Source organism: Verticillium dahliae, genomic scaffold, assembly GCF_000150675.1.
Source record: "Verticillium dahliae VdLs.17 supercont1.1 genomic scaffold, whole genome shotgun sequence".
Taxonomy (NCBI): domain Eukaryota; kingdom Fungi; phylum Ascomycota; class Sordariomycetes; order Glomerellales; family Plectosphaerellaceae; genus Verticillium; species Verticillium dahliae.
In genome coordinates, this window is record NW_009276921.1 from 1,025,234 (window position 1) to 1,046,134 (window position 20,901).

General features: G+C 57.4%; 7 protein-coding genes across 7 annotated transcripts in view; 3 read left to right on the forward strand and 4 right to left on the reverse strand.

The window, feature by feature from the left end:
- Positions 1–2,480, reverse strand: part of VDAG_00312 (uncharacterized protein) — a gene marked incomplete at both ends in the record, with an annotated part of 3,045 nt that extends 565 nt beyond the window's left edge. The window contains one exon of the mRNA XM_009651689.1: positions 93–2,480. Coding sequence (XP_009649984.1) covers positions 93–2,480 — 2,388 coding nt within the window. The remainder of the gene's footprint in view (positions 1–92) is intronic.
- A 1,399-nt stretch (positions 2,481–3,879) lies between these two features.
- VDAG_00313 (uncharacterized protein) lies at positions 3,880–5,721 on the forward strand (the record flags this gene model as incomplete). The annotated part of the gene is made up of 4 exons (XM_009651690.1): positions 3,880–3,942; positions 4,076–4,099; positions 4,156–4,852; positions 4,916–5,721. The coding sequence occupies 4 exons, from the start codon at positions 3,880–3,882 to the stop codon at positions 5,719–5,721; spliced, it is 1,590 nt and encodes a 529-aa protein (XP_009649985.1).
- Positions 5,722–6,130: 409 nt separating this feature from the next.
- On the reverse strand, positions 6,131–7,946 carry VDAG_00314 (chaperone protein dnaK; the record flags this gene model as incomplete). The annotated part of the gene is made up of 3 exons (XM_009651691.1): positions 6,131–7,565; positions 7,622–7,748; positions 7,808–7,946. The coding sequence occupies 3 exons, from the start codon at positions 7,944–7,946 to the stop codon at positions 6,131–6,133; spliced, it is 1,701 nt and encodes a 566-aa protein (XP_009649986.1).
- A 480-nt stretch (positions 7,947–8,426) lies between these two features.
- On the forward strand, positions 8,427–9,242 carry VDAG_00315 (exosome complex exonuclease RRP40; the record flags this gene model as incomplete). Its single annotated transcript, XM_009651692.1, has 2 exons — positions 8,427–8,624; positions 8,703–9,242. The coding sequence occupies 2 exons, from the start codon at positions 8,427–8,429 to the stop codon at positions 9,240–9,242; spliced, it is 738 nt and encodes a 245-aa protein (XP_009649987.1).
- Positions 9,243–9,711: 469 nt separating this feature from the next.
- Positions 9,712–11,883, reverse strand: VDAG_00316 (uncharacterized protein; the record flags this gene model as incomplete). Its single annotated transcript, XM_009651693.1, has 2 exons — positions 9,712–9,991; positions 10,097–11,883. The coding sequence occupies 2 exons, from the start codon at positions 11,881–11,883 to the stop codon at positions 9,712–9,714; spliced, it is 2,067 nt and encodes a 688-aa protein (XP_009649988.1).
- A 6,043-nt stretch (positions 11,884–17,926) lies between these two features.
- Positions 17,927–20,082, forward strand: VDAG_00317 (cryptochrome DASH; the record flags this gene model as incomplete). Its single annotated transcript, XM_009651694.1, has 2 exons — positions 17,927–18,435; positions 18,489–20,082. 2 exons carry the CDS (start codon positions 17,927–17,929, stop codon positions 20,080–20,082), a joined length of 2,103 nt encoding a protein of 700 aa, XP_009649989.1.
- Positions 20,083–20,354: 272 nt separating this feature from the next.
- VDAG_00318 (uncharacterized protein) overlaps positions 20,355–20,901 on the reverse strand; it is a gene marked incomplete at both ends in the record, with an annotated part of 1,483 nt that continues 936 nt past the window's right edge. The window contains one exon of the mRNA XM_009651695.1: positions 20,355–20,726. Coding sequence (XP_009649990.1) covers positions 20,355–20,726 — 372 coding nt within the window. The remainder of the gene's footprint in view (positions 20,727–20,901) is intronic.

Here is a 20,901-nt window from a genome sequence, read left to right on the forward strand (position 1 = left end):
TGCAGGGCCGGGCAGTAGCGATGCGGAAGCGTTCGGCGCCAGCTGGGCGAACCACCTGGTTGCGCAGGTCTGCGGGCAGGCCGCCGGTCGACTTTGCGTCCTGCGGCAACGGGGGTGCAGAGGCCGGGACCTCCGGCGGAGGAGGACGGGGGGAGCGGCGCGGGACGGGATGGGAGGCGGTAGATGCGGGCGCAGGGATCGGCCACGCCGCGACCGGTCAGGACGAGGGTGACGGTCATGACGGCGTTGGGCGGTGCCGGTGCGGAGGAGGATAGAATGGTCGCCAAGGACGATTTGGAGACGTGGTGCAGTTGCTTGAGCGGATGAGACGACGCCGCCGGCTTGACCTCTGCCTCTGCCTCGGGTGCTTCTTTCTTGTCCGATGCAGCATCATCCACGTCCATGCCGTTGACGGAGTGCGGAGGCGACTCTGCCTCGGCGTTGTCGAGTCGCAGGAGGTGCTCAAAATCGCAAGCCCACCCTGCGCCGAGCTCGCCCTTGCGTCCAGCGCCGAGGTCGAGCGTCTCCCATGCCGTCCTCTTGCTCTTGGGGCGGCGTTCCCAGGCCGTCTTTCTCCGCGCGCGTTCTTCCATCTCCCATTCAACGCCGGCATCTGTCGCGAGGAAGTCTATGGGGAAATAGGGCAAGCCGCGCTCAAACGGCACCTGTCGCGCCTCGTTCAACCCCGCAAACCTCGGGTTACCGCCTGACGCCAGGGGGAAGTGCACGAGACTGTACCAGATGGGCTGGATGCATTTGAAAGGTGCGAGCACAGTCCACGTTCCTTGAGCCTCTGCGCCGCGCGCTGACCGGGATGCGTGAAGGAGGATGGGGATGGGAGGATCCGAGGGACTGGGGTCGAGGTCGGTCCCAGGCATGCGAGCTCCTTTTCGCTTGTTCACGGACTTTTGTCTCGGTAGCCTCGAAGCCGAGAAACGCTGATCGCGGTCGAAGATCGAGTACGGTTGGAGGCCCTTGTCAGCTGGCCAACTCGACAAAAGGTTCATGAGCCGCGACTGGCCCTCATCGCTGAGGTCTGGGGGAGCGAGTTTTCGCGGCGGATACCTCAGGCGTGGGTCCAGGGTAGAAAATGCCAGGCAAGAATTGGGAGGCAAAGCTGATGGTGTTGCAGCGCTGGTCAAGCCGCTGAAAATGTTGGCATGCGGCTCCTTCTTGGCCAGGTCGGTGTAGTAGGGTTGAAGAACCCCCAAAAGGACTTCGGTCGATGCCGGACCAGTGATTTCGATGCTGCCAATCTCGAATCGCAAGTCTTCGATGAAGAGCTGTGGCGTCTGCATCTTGACCAGCCGAAGAAGCTCATTGAACAGCTCCAGGAACGACGAGGGGTGAACTCTAATAAATAGCTGCCGTTGCCTCTTCTTGGGGTCCGCGTCTTCGTTTCCTGGAGTCCGCTGTTGCTCGGCATCTTGTGGATTCCATTGAATCGTAGCCGGGCATATGAGCCGCCGTCCAAGCCTCGTGTCCCTGCTGAGCATGCCGTTCCAATGCCTGGTACCAGCCCTCCACCTCTGGCCCCTCTCGCTCCAGCAGCTTTCCTGGACGACTCCAAGTTTTCGGAGGACTTGGCAGACCCCGTTCTCGTTACCATAAAGACCAATGGTACTCATGTAGCTCATATCCCAGGCCACGGCGCCTCTCTCACCCTGGCCCCGGTGCGTCGCGCGGTATATCTTTTCGTTGGTTGTCAGGGGAATGGCAAACCTCCACAGAGGCTTCGTGGGCTCAGTCATTCTAGCTCTTTTAGCATGCCAAAGATGTGTAGGCAGCCAGGTCTTTTGCAGTTGACGTTTACGAAACTTGGACTTTGGTCGCGGTGGGTCGTTGAGGACGTTCCGCCTGATCTTGGGTCGAGCCGGACGCGTTGTGATTCTCGTCTGGATGCTCGGGGTATCATTCATAGAACCGTCATCGGTGGAAGCCTTCTCTTTCGCGGCCTTGAGCTTCCGTTTGCGCCTCTTCTCGGCCAGTATGCCCAGCTTTCTCGCCGTCTCCGATCTGATTGTCGCCCGCGTCGTGGTCGGTTTGCGCCGTCGCGAGGTCACAGTCGGTGTGTTGTCGTCGCGCATCTCTTTCATGGCCCTGTTGCGAAGCCTCTTGGGAACCCTCTTGACATTGTGGCTCGCGGTGCGTCTGCGCATGCCGCGGGGCACCTGCTGAAAGGCTCGTTTCGTCGCGGCTCCCTTGGTGTGTCGCATGCTCTCCTCGAGAGCCTTGATCTCGAACTCGCGTGCCTTGAGAAAGGTCTGGAGGTTGAGTTCTCCGTCTTTCAGAGCATAGCCTGGTTCCTGCGTCACAATTTTTCGGTCTTCGCTCATCTTGAGGCGCTTGACGGGCCAGCGCGCCGCGCCAGGCGCTGGGCTGCCTTTCTTTGAGGCATCGTTGCTGGAAGGCGCCTCTTTGCGTTTGGCGGCCGCCGACGCTGGGCCGGCCACTTTTTTGGAGGGCGCACTCGGTGGCATGTCAGCGCATGGTCTGCCAGAGGACGGAGCGTTGACGCTAGGTATCTTTTCCGTGGTGTCGCTGTCGCGGCCGCTGGCGTGACTCGCGATGCAAATCAATTGACGGGATTTTGGATGGAAGACCGGGTCGAAGAAGCTCTTATCTTATCTCGCCTCGACTTGTCACCCCACTCAGGCACCACAGCAGGAGCACCTGCTCTGTTCAGGTTGGCGTCAGTGGCCCTCTGAGCGAGCGCTGACTCGGCGGGACAAGGTGCCAGTCAGTGATCATCTCATGCTTGCGGACTTGTCCACTACAACGGCAAGAACGGGCAAGAAAGCCCAACCAGGGCCGCAGTTGCTTCTGATGCACATGCAATTGGGTTGCTCTTGCAGCTGCCCCATGCGGGGAGGCGTTGCGCAAGGGAAGGAGAGACCCCCCCCCCCCCTCCAGGAGCACCCAGATAGAGGAAGGGCAGGAGAGACACGATGCTTGGATCCTCCTGTTCCTGTCCAGTTCCTGTTCCAAGTATGTAGGTCATCAAAGCTGGGCCATCGTCGGCATCAGCACTCATCAATTCCATTTCGTATTCATCGACCACTGCACCAGCACTGACCGCGTCATCCTCCGACACCGTTTCGTCTCGAGGCCCAACCATGGCACCCAAATCTCACACCCTTCCTTATTCCCTTCGGTTTCTCTTTCCGGCGGTGCCTCTATAGCCGCATCACACCACCTTTCTGGCCCACCACCTGCGCTCCAGCTATCTCCAGAAGTACCTCTTCAACCACAAACGACTCCCCTCCTCCGTGTTCCGCCCTATCGCCCCTCGAGCCGCCATTTACCCTCCTTCATCTTCGGTCGCCAAGGCTAGAACGGCCTACGGCACCTTGTGTGCATCCGACTACGACCCCTGCTCGCATTGCCATTCAACGACGTGCATTGGCGCACGCCTGTCCTATCGTGTCGTCCCTGCGGCAGTTTTCGCCCTCAGCCTGGATCCGGATCCATCCATGTTCAGCTGCCTCGCTTGAGTTGTCTGTCTGTCAACACCATTACCCCGGGACCTTGTCTTGCCTACGGCGACCGACAGACCGAATCTTCGGCGAAGAAACTGACTGGTCTGTGGGTAAAGGGCTGCTGATTAGCCAGCATTCCCACCCTGCGTGAAGCTGCTGCCCATGTTGTCGGCGACACACGAGACATGACTTCCCTCAGTAAGCCAAGCCACATTGTCTCTCATCTTTGCTATCCCTTATCCCGGCACTGTTCCCCCCCCTCCGCCATCCTCCATTTTCACTGCTCACCAGAGCCTGGCGATGCCCTCAACCCACCAATTAGTCACCCCCCCCAACCTGCGCGACTCCAGACTAGATTCGCAGCCCGCAAGCTGCGAGGCTCCGGCCTCTCATCGACACCATGCGGCCTCTCACAACCGTGGCTAACCTGAACTTTCTGCCAACAGTCAGCAAAGGGCGCAAGGTAAGAGTGGCCCCTCTATGTGTGACGGGTGTTCCATGTGTAGCCTGACTTGCCGCGAATGCGCCTCTTGTTGCACGCGCGTCACACCAACCCATACTGAGCACAGCTGATGATAATGCTTCCACTTCTGTAGCCCAAATTCGAACTACATCTCAAGGTGAGTTTCTCTCCTATCCTTTTGGTCCCACCCACTGGTTCCCTGACATGCCTTAGATTTACGATCTCAACAATGTCCCATTAGTCTCTGGTGGCTCGGTAGTAAAATGGCATCTCTTACACTCGATTCATGCCGAGCACCGCGGCCGCACTCACAAGTGTCCCATCGCAAACCACAAGGTCGAGTTCAACTATGCCAAGGTTGTTGGTCATATCCGCATCGGCCTCGACAAGAACAACCATTTGAACGAATGCCCTCTCGAGCTCGAGATCTCTCAGGAATTGTCATCCAGTGGCCTCAGCGGCGGTCGTGATGAGAAGATCGTGCTGGGCACCGTCAGGCTAAACTTGAGCGAATATGTCGAAGAGAGCGAGGCGCTACCCCGTACGAGTGCTACTGCTACAAACCCAGTCCGTAACGGCAGGGAGCGGACGAGCCTAGACAAGGCTCACTTCAGAAAACGGAGCACCAGCAACAGCATTGGTGGCGGTACAGGCGCGTCTTCAACATCATCCCGGCCTGCATCTTCGAGTGGCACTACAGCAGCTGAGGATGCCGACGTTGAAGAGGGCATTGCTCGGCGCTACTTGATGCAGGATAGCAAGATCAACAGCACCATCAAGATTGGTATCCTTATGGTCCAAGTCGACGGAGATCGGAACTATGTTGCCCCGCCCCTCAAGACAGCCCCTGTATTTGGTGGCATCGCGGGCATCATGTCAGGTGACCAGGTCGAACAAGATGACGCAGGCCGTAAGTCTCTCCCGACACCGCCAATGACAGGTGACTTTCGCAGCATGTGCTAAAGATAGACAGAACTGCCATCCATCGCCAAGTCGCGCGAGCAGGCCGAGGTGCAAGACATGTACCGTAAAGCTCTGGCCGCCTCCTGGACCCGCCAGCCGGGCGAGCTCCCCGCCGACCAGTGCATCGAGGACATCTTCGCTGGTGGCAACGGTTGGGCCGACTCGTCGGCGCATGCCAAGCCCAAAAGCTCACTAGTGCCGCAACGAAATCCATCACAGACGAGCCAGTTTAGCCTCAGCAGCAGCGGCTATGTTAGCAGTCGTAGCCGCGGTACAGGCGCTGGCGCTGGCGCTGGTCTTGACGGCGGTGCTGAGACGAGCGATGACGGCGAAGGGAGCAGTAGTGGCCAGGCCGGCGACACCCTTCGGCCGGGCGACTACCGACGGATGCGACGTCAACAACACCAGCCCACGCAGCATCACGGCAGCTCCCTCATGCATGCCTTCTCGCCGCAAAGACATAGACACAAAGGCAGCAATGCTAGTGACAAGAGCGTGAGCACTGTGACGGGCAGGCATAATAATGGCAGTGGGTTCGGGTTCAGCAGCTATCCGAGTAGTGGTAGCCAGAGTCGGGACGAATCGCGACACCGGCATGATGACAGCGCGGCGAGCAGTCGTGACGATCTGCTGAGGCATGACAATGGACGGAGCCGGAGCGAGAGCTTGACGAGCTTGGCACCGACCATGGGAAGTGGAAGTAGTGGTGGGCGGGGTGGCGGACGGGGCGACGTGTTCCGACGGGCGAGAGAGTTTGAGGAGGTTGAAGTCAGGGATGACATGGTTGCATGGAGCCTGCCGAGTGACAACAGATGATCTCGTGGTCTTTTCACACGGTTCGATTTGCAGGATTGTGACACGGATGAAGAACTCTTAATATCTGAGCGTCGAGGAGGAACCTGTGCGGGGCTTGACGGTTTCAATGAAGAAGAAGACACGAATAGTTGAGCCATGAATCAAAATACATGCCGTTTCTTCAGGTCTATCGAAATAGAAAAAGGTCGCCAGCTACAGTAGGACGACGGCATCATCGGCTCATGCCACATGTCGGCATTCATCATTTTTGTCTCTATCCCACCCGCGCATGTATTCTATCGATAGTTCCTGGCTCCTGTCACCTCCCGACCCAGCATCGTCCATGCTGCATCTACCGGCGGCGGCATACTCGCGCTTTTTCTCATCGCAATCCCCTCTCGCTCTTCCTGTTTCCAATAACAAGTCGCTTCTACGGCGCCTTGACCTGGCCGCGAATGCCACCCTTGCCGCCGACCTCTCTCGCCGTGACGGTGACGCCGAGATCGGCGCTGACGTTGATGGTGACCTCGACCTTGCCTCCCGCCTTGACGCCGCGGATGGCGGCCTCGGCCACGGTGCTGCCGATCTTCCAGACCTTCTCGCGGTGCTCCTCCTCCTCCGAGTCGTCGTCGTCCGAGTCGTCGTCCGAGTCGTCGTCCGAGCCGTCGGCCTTCTTCTCCTTGGGCTCGGGCTTGGTGACCTTGATGTGGGTGCCGCCCTCGACGACGCGGATGAGGACGTCGCCGCCGGCCTTGGGCACGGGGACGTGGACGGTGCGGCGGGCGGGGACGGCCGTCTCGGCGGGGATGATGGGGGTGAAGACGTCGTCGTCGGCGACGCGCGTGACGACGCCAATGGCGTTGGCCGTGTGCTTGACCGTGGTGACGGCGGGGTGGGTGGACTGGTCAATGTCGTCCGACTCGTACTCCTGGATGAGCGAGGCCTGGAGGGCGGCGCCGCGGGCCTGCAGCTCCGAGGGGTTGATGGCCGTGGCGCTCGTGGCGGGGGCGACAATCTTGGTCGACGCGGGGAAGAGGCCGACGAGGTTGTTGGCGATGCGCGGCGTGTGCGAGGTGCCGCCGGACAGGACGACCTCGTCAATGTCGAGCACGTCGAGGCCGGCCTTCTTGATGACGCCCTCGATGAGGCGGTTGATGCCCTCAAAGACCTTGCGCGCCGACATTTCGTAGCGCAGCCTGTTGACGGTCGAGGCAAAGTCGAAGCCGTCAATGAGGCTCTCGACGCTGAAGCTGGCGTTGGTGCCGATGGACAGCGCCTTCTTGGTGGCCTCGGCCTCAAACTTGAGCTTGGCCAGGCTCTTGGCGTTGGTGCGGGGCTCCTTCTGGTGCTTCTTGATGAACTCCTTGGAGAAGTGCTCGATCAGGACGTCGTCGAGGTGGCAGCCGGCAAACTCGTAGTCGTGCGCCGTCGCGAGAATGGTGTACATGCCGCCGCGCGAGGCGAGGACGGCCACGTCAGAGCGGGTGCCGCCGAGGTCGGCGACGACGACAATCTTGTCGCTGACCTCGGCCTCGGGCCTCGCGTCGTAGGCGAGAGCGGCGGCGACAGGTTCGGCGATGAGCTGAAGGACCTCGAGACCGGCGTCGGTGGCGGCCTTTATCAGGGCAGCCTTCTGCTTGTCTGAGTAGTTGGTGGGGACGGTGAGGACGGCCGAGGTGACCTTCTTGCCGATGTAGTCCGAGGCGGAACCCACGAGGCGGCGGAGGAAGCGGGTGCTGACCTCGGACACGGAGATGGTGGAGGGAGTCTCGGCGTCCTTGTCGTTGACGGTAAAGGTGATCACACCGTCGGCCTCCTGGGGGTGGGCAGAGGCGTGGTTGTGGGTGGGGTCGATGGAGGCGAAGCTGTCGCAACACGGTGAGTCTCGTTGAAAATACGCAGGGGTGAGGACAGAACGTACTCCTGGCCGACAAACTCCTTGAAGTAGCCGATCGAGTTCTTGGGGTTGCGGACGAGGAAGGCCTTGGCCTGCTGGCCGTAGTACTCATCGCCATCGACATATGACAGAATCGAGGGGATCTGACGGTCTGTAATGGCAAGATCAGCTCGACTGCAGGGTGCACCAGACTGTACAGTAGTAACTCACCTCCGTCCTCGTTCGCAATGACCTCGGCCTTGTCGTCAACGGTGTAGGCGATGGAGCTGTTGGAGTTGCCAAAGGCAAGGCCAATGACGACGCGGTCGCTCGGCGCGGGGCCGGACTGCGAACCCGCGTTTTCAGACATCTGGACTAGTATGTGATGTGTCTGTGGTAAGAAGAAGAAGAAAAAGAAGGGAGAAAAGGGTATATGGCGTCCGAGAGATCGTGTTGGTGCGTGGGAAGGTTGTCTTGGTTGGTCCGCGATCTGGATGGATCTCAAGAGGCACCAAGGTCGGTCGTCGTGGTGGGGGAGCACTCGACCAAAATTTTGGAAAAATTATTGCCCCAGCTGGCAGCAGCCCGCGCCGCCTGTGGCCTTGTCCCCACAGAGAGGCCCCTGGCTGCAGTGGCAGAGTGGCAGCCGGCACAAGGCGAGTCCGATAAGCAGCCGCTGCATCCTTATCGGTAAACAGAACGCCCCACCGACCTTCTCTCAGTCGCAAAGCTGCTTCGGTCAAGAGTCTTCGTCCAAGGCTCTGCCATTGCCATTGTCACATTATCCAGGCCCCTAGACAGCAACCGACGCATACCCTGCAGTCGGAGCACTCGACAAACGCAACGTGATATGGCGGCAGTAGGCCCCTTCGTCCTTCCCGGGGACGACATCGACCCCTCTCTGATTCCCTCCCACCCAAAGCTTCCCTTGCGCCTCGGCCCTGGTCTGCGACATGTCCCTCCCCGCGATATCAAGCCCACCATCGCCGGCAACCTCGCCATAGACGCCAAGAAGAACTCTATCTGGGTTGATCAGTCGCGCGGAAGGGTATGTCATCTTCTTTCCCTCCAGTTGCCCCCGTCCGTGAACTGACAAGCTGACACGTTCTATTCTTTTTTTTTCCAGTACGTCCCCTCCGTTGGTGACCTCGTCATCGGCACCGTCCAGCGCTCGGCGCAGGAGGCCTTCCTCGTCCACCTCGCCGACTACTCCGCCGCCGTTCTCCTCCCCCAGTTCTCCTTCGAGCTCGCCTCCAAGAAGAACCGCCCCCAGCTGCCCTCGGGCGCCCTCGTCTACGCCCGCGTCGCCAGCGCCGAGAAGCACATGGACGCCGAGCTCGAGTGCGTCAACCCCTCCACCGGCAAGGCCGACGGCCTCGGGCCCCTGACGGGCGGCATGCTCTTCACCATCTCCCTCGGCATGGCCCGCCGCCTGCTGATGCCCCGCAGCGCCGAGGAGGGCAAGGTCGTCGTGCTCGACGAGCTCGGCAGCCTCGGCGCCGCTTTCGAGACGGCCGTCGGCAGGAACGGCCGCCTGTGGGTGAACAGCGAGAGTGTCAAGACCATCATAGCCGTCGGCAGGGCCGTGCAGCAGACTGATGAAGGCAGCCTCACGGTGGATGAGCAGCAGAAGTTGGTGCGGAAATTGATCAAGGATTTGAGTTGATACCCCCCCCCCCCCCTCACACCCATCTAAATGAAGGGAATGATGATGCCCCCCGACCATCTAGGCGGGGCTGGCCTGTGTTTTTTTATAGAAATAAAAATTGTAAAAAATCGCTGGTGATAAGCACGGTGGGCTTCTCTTCACCCTATGCCCTTTGCGCCTACACGGTGCTGCTGCTGGTGTTGCCAATCGTGATTTCCCATTGCCTCCCAACGCCTAACTGCTGCCAACAGAACAGAACAGAGGAACAAGTAGTAGGAGAAGAAGATGACGTCGACAAAGACAAAAACAAGCAAGAATGATGTGGACGGAAAAAAAAGCAAGACTCGCCAGCTGTGCTTAATTCGCTGCAACTGCGCTCTTTGCGTTTGTACCCGCTCGCCCGTTCTGTTGATGGGGCCCATCGCTCTGGATGAGCGCCACTCTCGTTATACACGGCCCCACACACAATGGAGCGCATCTATCCAAATCAAGTCCCCGTCATGGTCTCGTCGACGAAATGGGGCTCAGGGTCCTCCGTCGGGTTGATTGAGTGCTTGTTGATCATGTGTCGCCGCCAGTTGTCTTTCCTGGGGAAACCCTTGCCTCCCACTTTGGAGTACAAGCAAGTCGGGTCAAGGCAGTGGAACTTGTGCAATTTGGTATGCTTGTCGTTGATATGACGATCCAGGTGTGTCTTGGTTCCGAACTGCTTGTCGCATCCCTTGTGCTCGCACTTGTGCGGCCGGTCATGGTACCTCTTGTGGTGGCTGTAATCGTTAGTTGCGGAGCCCGATCAGCTGGGCCGTCATGGGTAGGCTTACTTTAACTTGTGGACCTGATCAAAAGAGCGGTGACATTGGTCGCATGCATACGAGCGTGGTGAGCCGCTGGACCCAGCGTATGGCGAGGAGCTGTTCCTGATATCTGGTATGCCGTCTGACCGGGGTGATGGTGTGATCTCTGTCAGATGCGTGTTGGGCGTGTTCTGCACAGATGGCCCTGAGGACATGCCACTCGCCATCGGCGTTGTGTGATCAGAAGGATCCGTTAGGTTTCCATCCACGGACGGAACTCGGTTGTGCGTAGCTGGCATGAGATGTGTGTAGTCCTGCGCAGCTGGTACATCTGGCACCGTGATGTTGTGATTGGCGTCAGGCTGTAGGGCTGCAGCGTACTGATGGGCCTCGTGGAGAGCTTCCTGCTTGACAACAGCCTCTGCGCGCGCCGGCAACTCTTCCGACACTCGTTGATCACCGTGTGCCGACTGGGCCGGGACTGAACCGTCTGCTTGAGGCTGCTTACAATCCATATGTGTAACCTGCGGGTCCGACTTTTGGGGAGGGACGATGTCCGGGTGTTCGATGTAGTAGAGTTCCTGGTTTGTTCGCCATACATGCTCTGATTGGTTGGAGGGGCCCCAAACATCCATGGGGTTCACCGTGCCCGGAAAGGCTTGGTCGGGATACTTAGGCGTCGGTGATCCCTTGGGTTCCCAGGAAAGGGGTGGACCCTCGGCGCCCGTAGTAGATACTGGGCTTGCAGGAAGCACAACTGAGGAATCTGGGGCTGGAGCCGGAGTCGGAGTAGGAGCCTGGCCTAACGGGTAGTTGAAGTCACGGAACTGTGGTGGCGTATGAGTAACTGGTGATTCAGAGAGGTCCTGCGATATGATGCCGTGAGGCGGGTGAATTGGGGGCCCCATAGTTCTGGATGGAGCGGCCGCAAAAGAGTCCATCGTGGGCGAAGGCGTCTGCGTCTTGGCGGCATCTTTCGAGCTTAACCGGCGCACCATGGACATGAGGTTATACTTGAACGAGCTTGTCCGAGAGTTGGACCTCGCCGGCACCGGGAACTGCGCTTCATCGGCTTGCGGCGGTGTCACCATGCCAAAGTTCTCAGTGGGCTCCGTCGGGCTGTAGTAGCTAGCACTCTGTCCGTTGATAACATCACTGTACTCCATGCCGTCGGCCCGAGTAGTGATGAGCTCAATGCCGCCAGGAGTGATGGGCATATGCCCTTGGGAGTTCCACGTCGGATTCTGGCCAAACGACGTGCCCGAGTGACGCCTGTCGATAACTTGGTTTCGTTCGACGACCAGATGGTCTGAAGGCCCGCGTTGATGCAGCGTAGAGGCTCCATCGCGACTTTGGTGCTCCGGACCATTGTCTGCATTCAGGTCCAGCTCCTTGCTGGACTGTCGACCAGGACCGCCAAAGGGGTCTTCCTTGTGCGATAATGAGTCTCTTGAAGAGTGTTGGGTGGCCGGCCTATGTGCGTGTGGTTCTTGGCCAGCAGCGGTCTCAGTCTCAGTCACGGGGGCGTGGTTCGCTTCAGCATCCGAAGTCGCAAGGTTGGCCTGGTGCTGCTGTTTCTTGGCCTTGATGCGCCGAATAATAAAAGGCCAGAAGCAGAGGCAGACAAGCGAAACAGCAACGCATACGCCGACAACGACGCCGGCGATGCCACCTTTGTCCAGAGCGCGGGGTGCAATCGTTGAGCGGCGAGCGATGCGTTCGGCACGCAGACCCAGGGTGTCGAAGGTCGAGTGCTCCGATTGATCCAACGGTAATTCAGTTGCTGGTGAGGTGCCCTCCTGGTCGTCTTCGTCTGACAGAGACATGGTGACGATGCCGTCAGACGAGGTCGTGGGAGGGGCCATGCTAGGCTCGCCTGCTGTTATGACCTTGCCCTCCACATGAAATAGATCCAATTCGAGATGCCGAATGAGGCGTAAGGCGTGAGCGATTAGGCAGGCGTGTGTCCAAGGAAAGGCGGTCAGGCAGGTTGAGTCGCACGTGCAATAAAGGCTGCTTAACTAGCGAAATGTTCTGTCGCTCCGCGCAGATGGATTGAGCTGGATGAGTGATGAGTTTGCTCGCCGGAATGGCGATGAGCCAGCACGCAGAAGATGGTGTTCGGTTGAGAAGTGAGGTCCGCGTCACGAACTGGGCTGGGGGCGGTTTGGGACTTTACCAACGCCTGCCCGCCCTGCCGCCTCAGCCTCACAAGTCCCGCGCCGCACCGAGCATCAGTATGAAAAAGAGGGGGGCTGTGCAGGCACGCGCGACGGCATTGGCTGCCTCCGTCACAAGAGAGGTCGGGGGAGATGGAGAAATACATGGGATTTGCGTGGGGCAGCCACAACACACTCTAGTACCCACTAACAGCGCCTGCATAACTTTCCCCAAGATCCTGTCCAACGAGCCACAATGGAATACTGCCTGTGGCTGCGCCTTCACAAGCAAGATCAGTACCCTGGCTGATGTCATTGCACAAACATTGCAAGATACAACAATCTGCACTGGGAAAAACGGACGGGAAATGGATTGGACTTTTGAGACGACAGTGTCCGTACTTTTGGCAGAACATAAATCGCAGATGGCTTCCTCTGCATCCATGTACCCTGCCGAGGCAAAGCATATGCCCTAGAGGGGTCTGGCTGTTGGCGCTGTTATATGAGTGCAACGTAACCAGTTCGTACTGAGCGCTCCTTATTTCCCCCTGGGCTGGTACTCAGTCATTCGTCGACTTGGGACATACTAGCACCCAAAGGATATGTTGCGCCATCTGCTGGCTATTCACCATCCCTCCAAACTTGAAAAGGAATCTGTCCCCAAGTAGAAAAGCATCCTGGAATGCACTTCTTCCCCAGGAGTATCCAATTACTTCTGTACAGATACAGAGTGCGTTCGACTCAGCACGCCCACTGTCCCTCGTCGATATTTGCCATTCGTTAGCCTTTCTGGCCATCAGAGGCCGGACGGCAGGCTCAGCCACATTGTGAAACTTTGATCTCTAGAAGTCGCCTACAGTACCTAGGTACCAAACGACAGGCCACAAAACACGAAGGCTTACCAGGTAAATCCGCATGTGCGAGATTGTTGTCCACAATGCATCTAGGGCAATGTCCATGTCTGAACGACATCCAGAATCAAATTGGCACCGCCCTCAACCGTACCCGACATATGCCTCGAGTAATGCAGTAGTGTCTTTAAGTCGCATGCCAACCTTTCCTGGCCTGTGGGCATCATGTTAGTGATGTGCGATGCTAACTCGTCTCAGTATGTTGACTGAGGCAATGTCGCGATTCGCCAACAGGCATCAGGACCACATGGACGCATTTCGCGTCGCGTAGATCTCATTTGCCAAAGTAATGTTCAAGTCCGGCTCAAGCAAGCTGAGCTCGTGGGAGCGCTTTACGTCTAATTGGCCATTTAGACGCAGCTCCATGCCCCAAGCCGTATGATGTTCACTTGGTCCCCGACGGCAGTGGCCGCAGTCATACACCACATGTGCATCAGAATATGGTCGAACACTCCCGACTTTCTGTCAAATTTGCAATCACTGCTGTTAATCGTGTTAAGGCTGAGACGAAGCCGAGAGCCCTACGTAGCCAATATGTCATGGTCAGGACCTGGACCAGCATTGCACAGGAGAAACAAAGCCTTTTAGGTAAGATATCCCAGATGGGCCTTGTTGAAGGCCATTTTTGGTTTTAGAGGCTCTAACCTTAGTAAAGCCTTCCAAAATAACTATGCGGGACAGACTGTCACATTGATGCAGCTTACGAAGTCAGTACGACGACGACAGTCTATGAAATGGCAGAACCGAGGGAGAAAGCATGAGCCGCATTGTCAAGACGAAGAAGTGTCATGAAATTTTCGTTGTCACAAGAATCACCAGTCTGACTCGAGCTTGGCAACTTCAAACCTCCACAGAGTCGTCTATAAGCTCGTGAAGAAGCAGGAGCAGGCTCCTGGCGATGATAAATGGAGCTTGCCGCTTCCAGGCGCCACGGAGTGGTCGTTTACACAATACTTGGTCATGTGAAGACTGCACTTGCACTTCCCTGACCTTCGCTGTCCTCCCATGCCCTTCCCTGTCCTTAACTGCATTTTCCTGCCCTTCTCTGTCCCTCGGTTTCTGTTGATGGTTGGCGAGCACACCGGGCGAGCTGTTTCAGAGCGCGCAGGACGGAGAGGCTGGCACCAGTCGACGCCTCAGCTTCTGGACCGCATGGGCCCTGTACCTATTGTCAAGAGCGTGAATGTCAGCAGAGCAAAGGGCTTCCATAGTATTGGCACCGCAGAAGAACTTCAGCTACTGAACGGAAGAACATTCCAAGTATGACCCGCCGTAGCTGGAAAGGTCACCTGTAGCCCTCACATTCGTGGCGCCGCCGACTTCGCGCCCAAGGCAGCCGCATAAGGTGCCCATTTGAAGGCCCCTCGTTTATGCTGCCGGTAATGTACCATATAGGTAGGCAAGGCAGTGTCTGGTTGATCCAATTGTCAACCCTCTGGACCTCGCTCACAAAAGGAATGTGATTCTGGTGCCAATCGGTTGGTGTTTTTCTCTCGATCCCAATGATTTGCATCGGTACAGGCTTTCAGCATCTCAACGCAGGCTTGTGTGCTCAGTTGACTTGTTTACATCCTAAGAAACCCGCACGTGTGAGAAAGTTTCAAGATCGATAGCCAACCCGAGCGGCGACGGGCGATTTCGACCTGGAGCCTGACCATATGACGACCTGGATGTTTAACTGGGTGCGCCAAAGAAATGCTAGCACAGAATACCTGGTCACGCACATTGCGCCAGCCGTGTACTTACGATGATGTTCTTGCCCCTTTTCGGCGTTTCAGGATGTTCAGGGTCTTGGCCATGACCAGTAACAGCTAGCAATCGGCGTTGTTTTGCCTATCTCACGGCGTGCCTCTCACCAGCAACGTCGAGCTTCAATTGCTTCTCGTGAAAGAAACGCCACACCGTAGCAGTGCTGCTCGATCGTGGCACCAAGTTGTTTTTCTAAGACAGGAGGCTTTGATGGAGGCAGCCGTGGCTTGGGCGTCAAACATTTGCAACTTGTGATGCCGTGTAACGGTGGCTCGCATGAGAGAATATGCGGGCTCGCTGGCGAAGCATCTGGCAGGCGGTCGTGCCACCGAGCCTGGTGACACGGTGGCGGTTTTGACAACGACACGTCTCGACTGCTTACTCGCGAAAGCTCAAGATGGCAAAGACGCGGTGTGTGTTTTGTGCATGAGATTATGCCGATGGGTATAGAGGTGCGACGTGATGCGCATCGTGCCAGAAATGGGAGGCAAGAGGTCGGGGCATTTTCCAGATCTCAGTGAGGTCCACACAGAGATGTTCTTGCTCCGTGTTGAAGGGGGAACCTGACGCCGGGCGACGTAACTCAGCGCGAATGTACCGCAGCAAGAGGGCATGCTGTGACCCGATGAACTGGGCGGCATCGGTGATGTCGAAATTGGGCAACGCGGTACTTCCTGGTTGTGACACAAGATATAGCTTTGGCCTTGGCAATTCTGATCTTTGCGTTGTTTGGGTCGAAATGCTGATCCATGGTGCATCCAGATATCAGAAACAGGCGAGGTTAGACGACTGCCTTGACGAGGCTTTACTCTGTGTTGCAACAGATGTGCAAATGCTATGTAATGTTCTCACACACCGAGCGTCTGCGTAATGGAGACAGCTCTCACTGGACAAGGCTACCAGGGCTGGCCCCTTGATCACCTTGCTGAAAGAGTCCACCAACGTGATCTCTTGATCAACCGTTGACGTTGATCGATGAGCACATGCTAAACGTGTCGCACATGCGGTTTTTATGGCATTTGTTTAGAAAATCGCAGGAGTGCTAGCCTTGGCAAGCCGTGCTGCAAGCGTATGACGGTTCTACGTTCTAGTTAGCGCAGTAGTACGATGACCCAAAGGCTCTGACGCGCCTTGCTTCCCTTTGCTTTTGGCAGCAACGCTGTCATCATTTTCTTCCGCTAATCCACTGCATCTCGGTAGCTCGAACCGGGTGGCAGCTCTCATGACTGAGGATACTTAGGCCAGGTGAAAATTCACGACCCTCTGCGGAGGTGATGCCCTAGGTACCATGTACGGCACGGTAAGAAACTCGTCATGTCTCAGAGGGCCATCGTCTAGCTGTCAGCTGCAGAACGAGGATGGAAATTGAACAAAAGTCGTTCTGACGACGTGAATGCGGCTACGGAGATTGGGGTCGGATCCGACAGGCCCCACTGTACCTTCCACTTCCACACCCCACCAAGCTGCTTGAAGCGGGCCCTGGCGAGACATGAAGTCTGACCTGCAGAATGGTCGACGTCACTGGTCGTCATGTTCTTTCCTGATGTTCTGCTGTTCTGGGCTGCCCTGAGCAGCATGACTGTGGGCAAGTGCGTTTCCCGGGTCGATAGGAAAGAGCATTCGGCGCGCGACAGATCTGAAGAGATCACACTACACATGTCGATGGCCGTGGCACTGTCATGGCCATGGACGGAGCCAATCATCAGAAGCAAAGGCCTCGGCGAGGCAGTGATGATGGGCGATTGGTAATGGTGATGGCAGACGTGCCTGCCGTCGCCAGGGGACTGGTGGCCGCTTGCACCTTCCACCTTCCACCTTCCACGCGCAGTGGAGGACCCTGGATTTCTGGATGGTGGGAACGCCCCGCTGCTGGCCGCCCCAAATCGCCCCCATGGCGCCCGTTGATTCGTCAGGACATTCCGATCTGGCGACCCCGGACTGATCCTCTGCATCAGAGCCACCCCTGGTCCCGATCTCCATCCCAACATGGCCATCTCAAGTCGCAGCCCTCATCGTACCGCCGCCTAGAATCCCATGTTCGACCAAGACGTTTCTTGGCCCTCTTTCAGAGAGGGCCTGAGGGCCTCGACCGCCGCCTCATCATGTGCCTTCTGCCGTGGCCACGGACCCGCAAAACCGCAGCACGAAGCATGCACCAGCTGTGCGGCCCGGGCGGACGACATGTGGTAGCCAGGGTTTAGCCATCGAGAAATCATTCCTTTCTCCAGTCCGCCACCTTTTTTGGCCCGCCATTTGCCTATTCTTTTCTCCTTCGACAACTGGTCATCGACTTGGTACCGGTATGCGCCCTTCCTTGTCTCAAATGCCCCTGGTCCCGCCTTTGCAAGCACCCTGACTTCTCTACTCTACCTACCTAGGTACCTACTGTACGGTTCATCAACCCTTACGGCTGTCCATGCCACGAAGTTGATCGAATACAGCGCCAGCGCACACCTGCTTAACTGACCGGTGGTTGACCAATTCTTGTTCAATCTGAACCGAACAGCCAGTAAGCCACCGGCTGGGCAACCCAAAGGTTGCTTTTTTCTTCTTGCCCGCACCCTCGTCCTCACCCTCGCTGCCCGGACGATCTGATCCATCTCTGCTTGCCTACAAGAAGCCACCCCCATCCCGCGTTTTATCGGAGGGTACTAAGTAGGTACGTAGTTGAGTCAGTTTCCAGCATCTTGCTCTGTCTTAAGCCTACGTGCCTAGCGCCGGCAACCAAAGCCCCGTTGCTACCCCATCACTTGGTTGGCCTCCCCCCCTTGCATACAATTGTATCTTCGTTTGTATGACCCTCACATTCATGACCTAGTGGCGTTCCAATCTACTCATTCGCCTCCACCCTTCTAGCGTCACAAGCTAACTCAACAGAGACCCAGCCAGGCGGCACCCTTGACGCCCAGCATCAAGGCCCAGGAATTATCCTACATCTAAGCCTTCTCCACGCCCGTCCTTATTTGTGCCTTCTCAGAACAGTCCGCTCTTACAGCTACCAGGCTGTTGCAATTCCTGTCGTCTCATTCCTGTACAATCACAACCTTGAATTCCCGCCGAGCGCGGCAACGACGACGAATCTCGACGCCATGCCTCCGTCAACGAACATCCTGATATACCTGCTTCGGCACGACTTGCGTGTGTCTGACAACCCAATTCTTCACCACTTGGCTACTTGCAAAGATCACGGCTTTACCCATCTTTTGCCCGTTTATGTCTTCCCGGCGCATCAAATCGAAACTTCGGGGTTCATTCGCGATGGAAGTAAATCTCCGTATCCAGAGGCCAGGAGTCAGGTCGGTAGCTTCTGGCGATGCGGTCCGCACCGCGCCAAGTTTATTGCGCAATCCGTCTGGAATCTCCAAGAGTCTTTCCAGGGTCTTGGCAGCGGACTCTGTCTCCGTGCCGGCAGGTTTGACGACGTCTTGAATGGCCTCCTCAAGGGGCTTAGCGAAAAACAGCAAACCGTCGGCGCCGTTTGGATGACCCTGGAAGATGCGGTGGAGGAGAAAAGAGACGAGAAGGCTGTCTCCTCGATTTGCTCGGAGAACAACATCGAGTTTAAGCTGTGGCAAGACGAGAAGTACTTCGTTGACGAGTGCGTTGTGCCATTTTTTCAAACCTTGGAACCCCGTACTAACATGAATCTAGTCGCGACACCGAACTGGAAAATGCACACGATTTGCCGGACATTTTCACAACATACCGCAAAACTCAAGAACCTCTGAGGGAGCGGCCCAGGCCAACATTGCCTAAGCCTAGCAATGGCTCTCTGCCGCCGTACCCCAGCGATGATGTGGTGCCTGTTCAAGAGAAGCCCTTTGAGATGCCTGCAACATACGAAGAACTCGAAGCAGCATTACTGAAGCCTGTCAAGGATGTTCTAGACGACGCTCCGGAGTACCCGTCGGAGGCCACTTCTGTACACCCGCTGAAGGGTGGTGAGGTGGATGCGCTCCAGCGTGTCGATCACCTGATCAAGTCTTGTTCCATGTCCAACTACAAGAATACCAGAAACGGCCTCTTGGGAGTTGACTTTAGCACCAAGCTATCTGGGTACCTGGCTCTCGGTTGTCTGACGGCGAGGCAGGTGCACGAGGAGATGGTGAAATACGAGGACGGCCAAGGCCTCGAGTATAAGGAAATTGAAGGTTTCGGCAATGGCGAGAACGAAGGCACCAAGGCTGTTCGATTTGAACTCCTCTGGCGCGACTACATGCGTCTTTGTACCAGAAAGTTCGGACATCGCCTGTTCCGTGCCGAGGGATTCCGGGACGATCGGAAGCCGATCCAGTGGAAGACGGCGAAGCAGCCAGAGATTGCCGAGATTCTCAAGCGCTTCCTCGCCGGTACAACAGGCATGGGATTCATCGATGCGTCTCAGCGTGAGCTTCTGCACACTGGGTATACCTCGAATCGCGCAAGGCAAAATGTGGCAAGCTTTTTGGCCAAGCACTTGGGAATCGACTGGCGATACGGTGCAGAATGGTACGAGTGCATGCTGATCGACTACGACGTCAGTTCCAACTGGTCCAACTGGCAGTACGTCGCCGGAGTGGGCAACGATCCACGCGGCGAGGCACGCATCTTCAACCCAGTCAAGCAAGCGTTCGACTATGACAAGCAGGGCGAGTACGTGAAGGCCTGGGTACCTGAGACTCGCAAGTTGGAGAAGCTGGAAAACGCCTTCCAATTATGGACGACATCCAAGGAGGAGTTGCATAAGCTCGGTTTGCAAGACAACCAAATGGTCAAGGACCCCGTCAAAAGGATAAACTTTTCGGTGGAGGGCAAGCCTAAGGGATCTAGGAAGCCGTTCCAGCGCCGTCGAGGACGTGGTGGAGGTGGCGGTGCCGGCGGCGGCCGCGGCGGTTCTGGCGGCAACGGCCATCAGGGCAATGGCCATGCGGGCGGCGGTGGCCATCCCGGGGATTACGGCAACCACTCCCACTACAGCCATGAACCATCCTCTCCGCAGACCATGCGCTCCCATGACAACCACATGGGTTACCACGGTCAGGGTTACCCAGGATACAACGGCCAGGGCTACCAAGTAAACGGTGGTTATCGCGGCGGCTACCGAAACGGTCGGGGCCGTGGTGGCGGGGGTTATCGCGGAGGGCGCGGTGGTTACCAAGGAGGCGGCGGGGGCGAGTCGTACCCTGTCGCAAACGGGTACGGCTACCTCCCCATGGACCAAGTTAGACCGCACTGGACGACGACGAACCCTGGGTACCAGTCGTGATCTTGATTGTGGAGGATTTCATTTCGAAAATGGCTTGACGACATGTAGTCATGATGCGACGAATACACGAGTCGGATGGTGTGCGATTTTGGTTCATTTGAGATAAACTATTTGTACATGCGCTTCGCTTGTCATCGGTTGCCACAGGATGCTATATGAACAAATACAACAGAGTACACGCACGTTGAACTATAGGTTACTTGTACATTGCTTCATCAACAACAGACGCGACTTCATGTCACCAAGGCGGGGCTACCGCAGTGAAGTGAACATCACCATAGCCAGTCCGCCGGCTTGAGGTCCACACCTTTAGGGACGACAAAGAGTCCCGTGGCCTCGCAGATCAACGCGCCCGTAGTTGCCGTCTCCATGCGTGCCACGACCCACACCTTGCGCGTCTTGTCTTGCCGTGCGGCGTCGGGCGACATGACGTCGCCGCCGCCGTCGCCGCCGCCGGCAGTCGCTGGCGAGGTCGCCAGTGCAGCGGCCGCCACGCCCGCGGCATCGCGCGGGGGCTCGACGTGCGCCCGGCCGTCGGCCTGCTCCCACGGCTTGACCGTCCTGGCGCGGCGGAGCTTGGCCTCATGGCGGGCGGCGGCGGCGTCGTCCATGGGGTCCATGCGGACGACGACGAGGACGTAGGGCTGGAGGAGCTCGACGTAGCGGACGTCTATGGCGAAGTTGACGAGGCAGCATTGGCGGTTTGGACCCAATGCTCTACCCCAAATGGAAGTGAGGACCGCGTCATCTACGTGGCAATGGACAGCGTAGTCGACAGCGGCTTGAGGAACGTTGAGTAACCGTGCACAGTGGTCACAC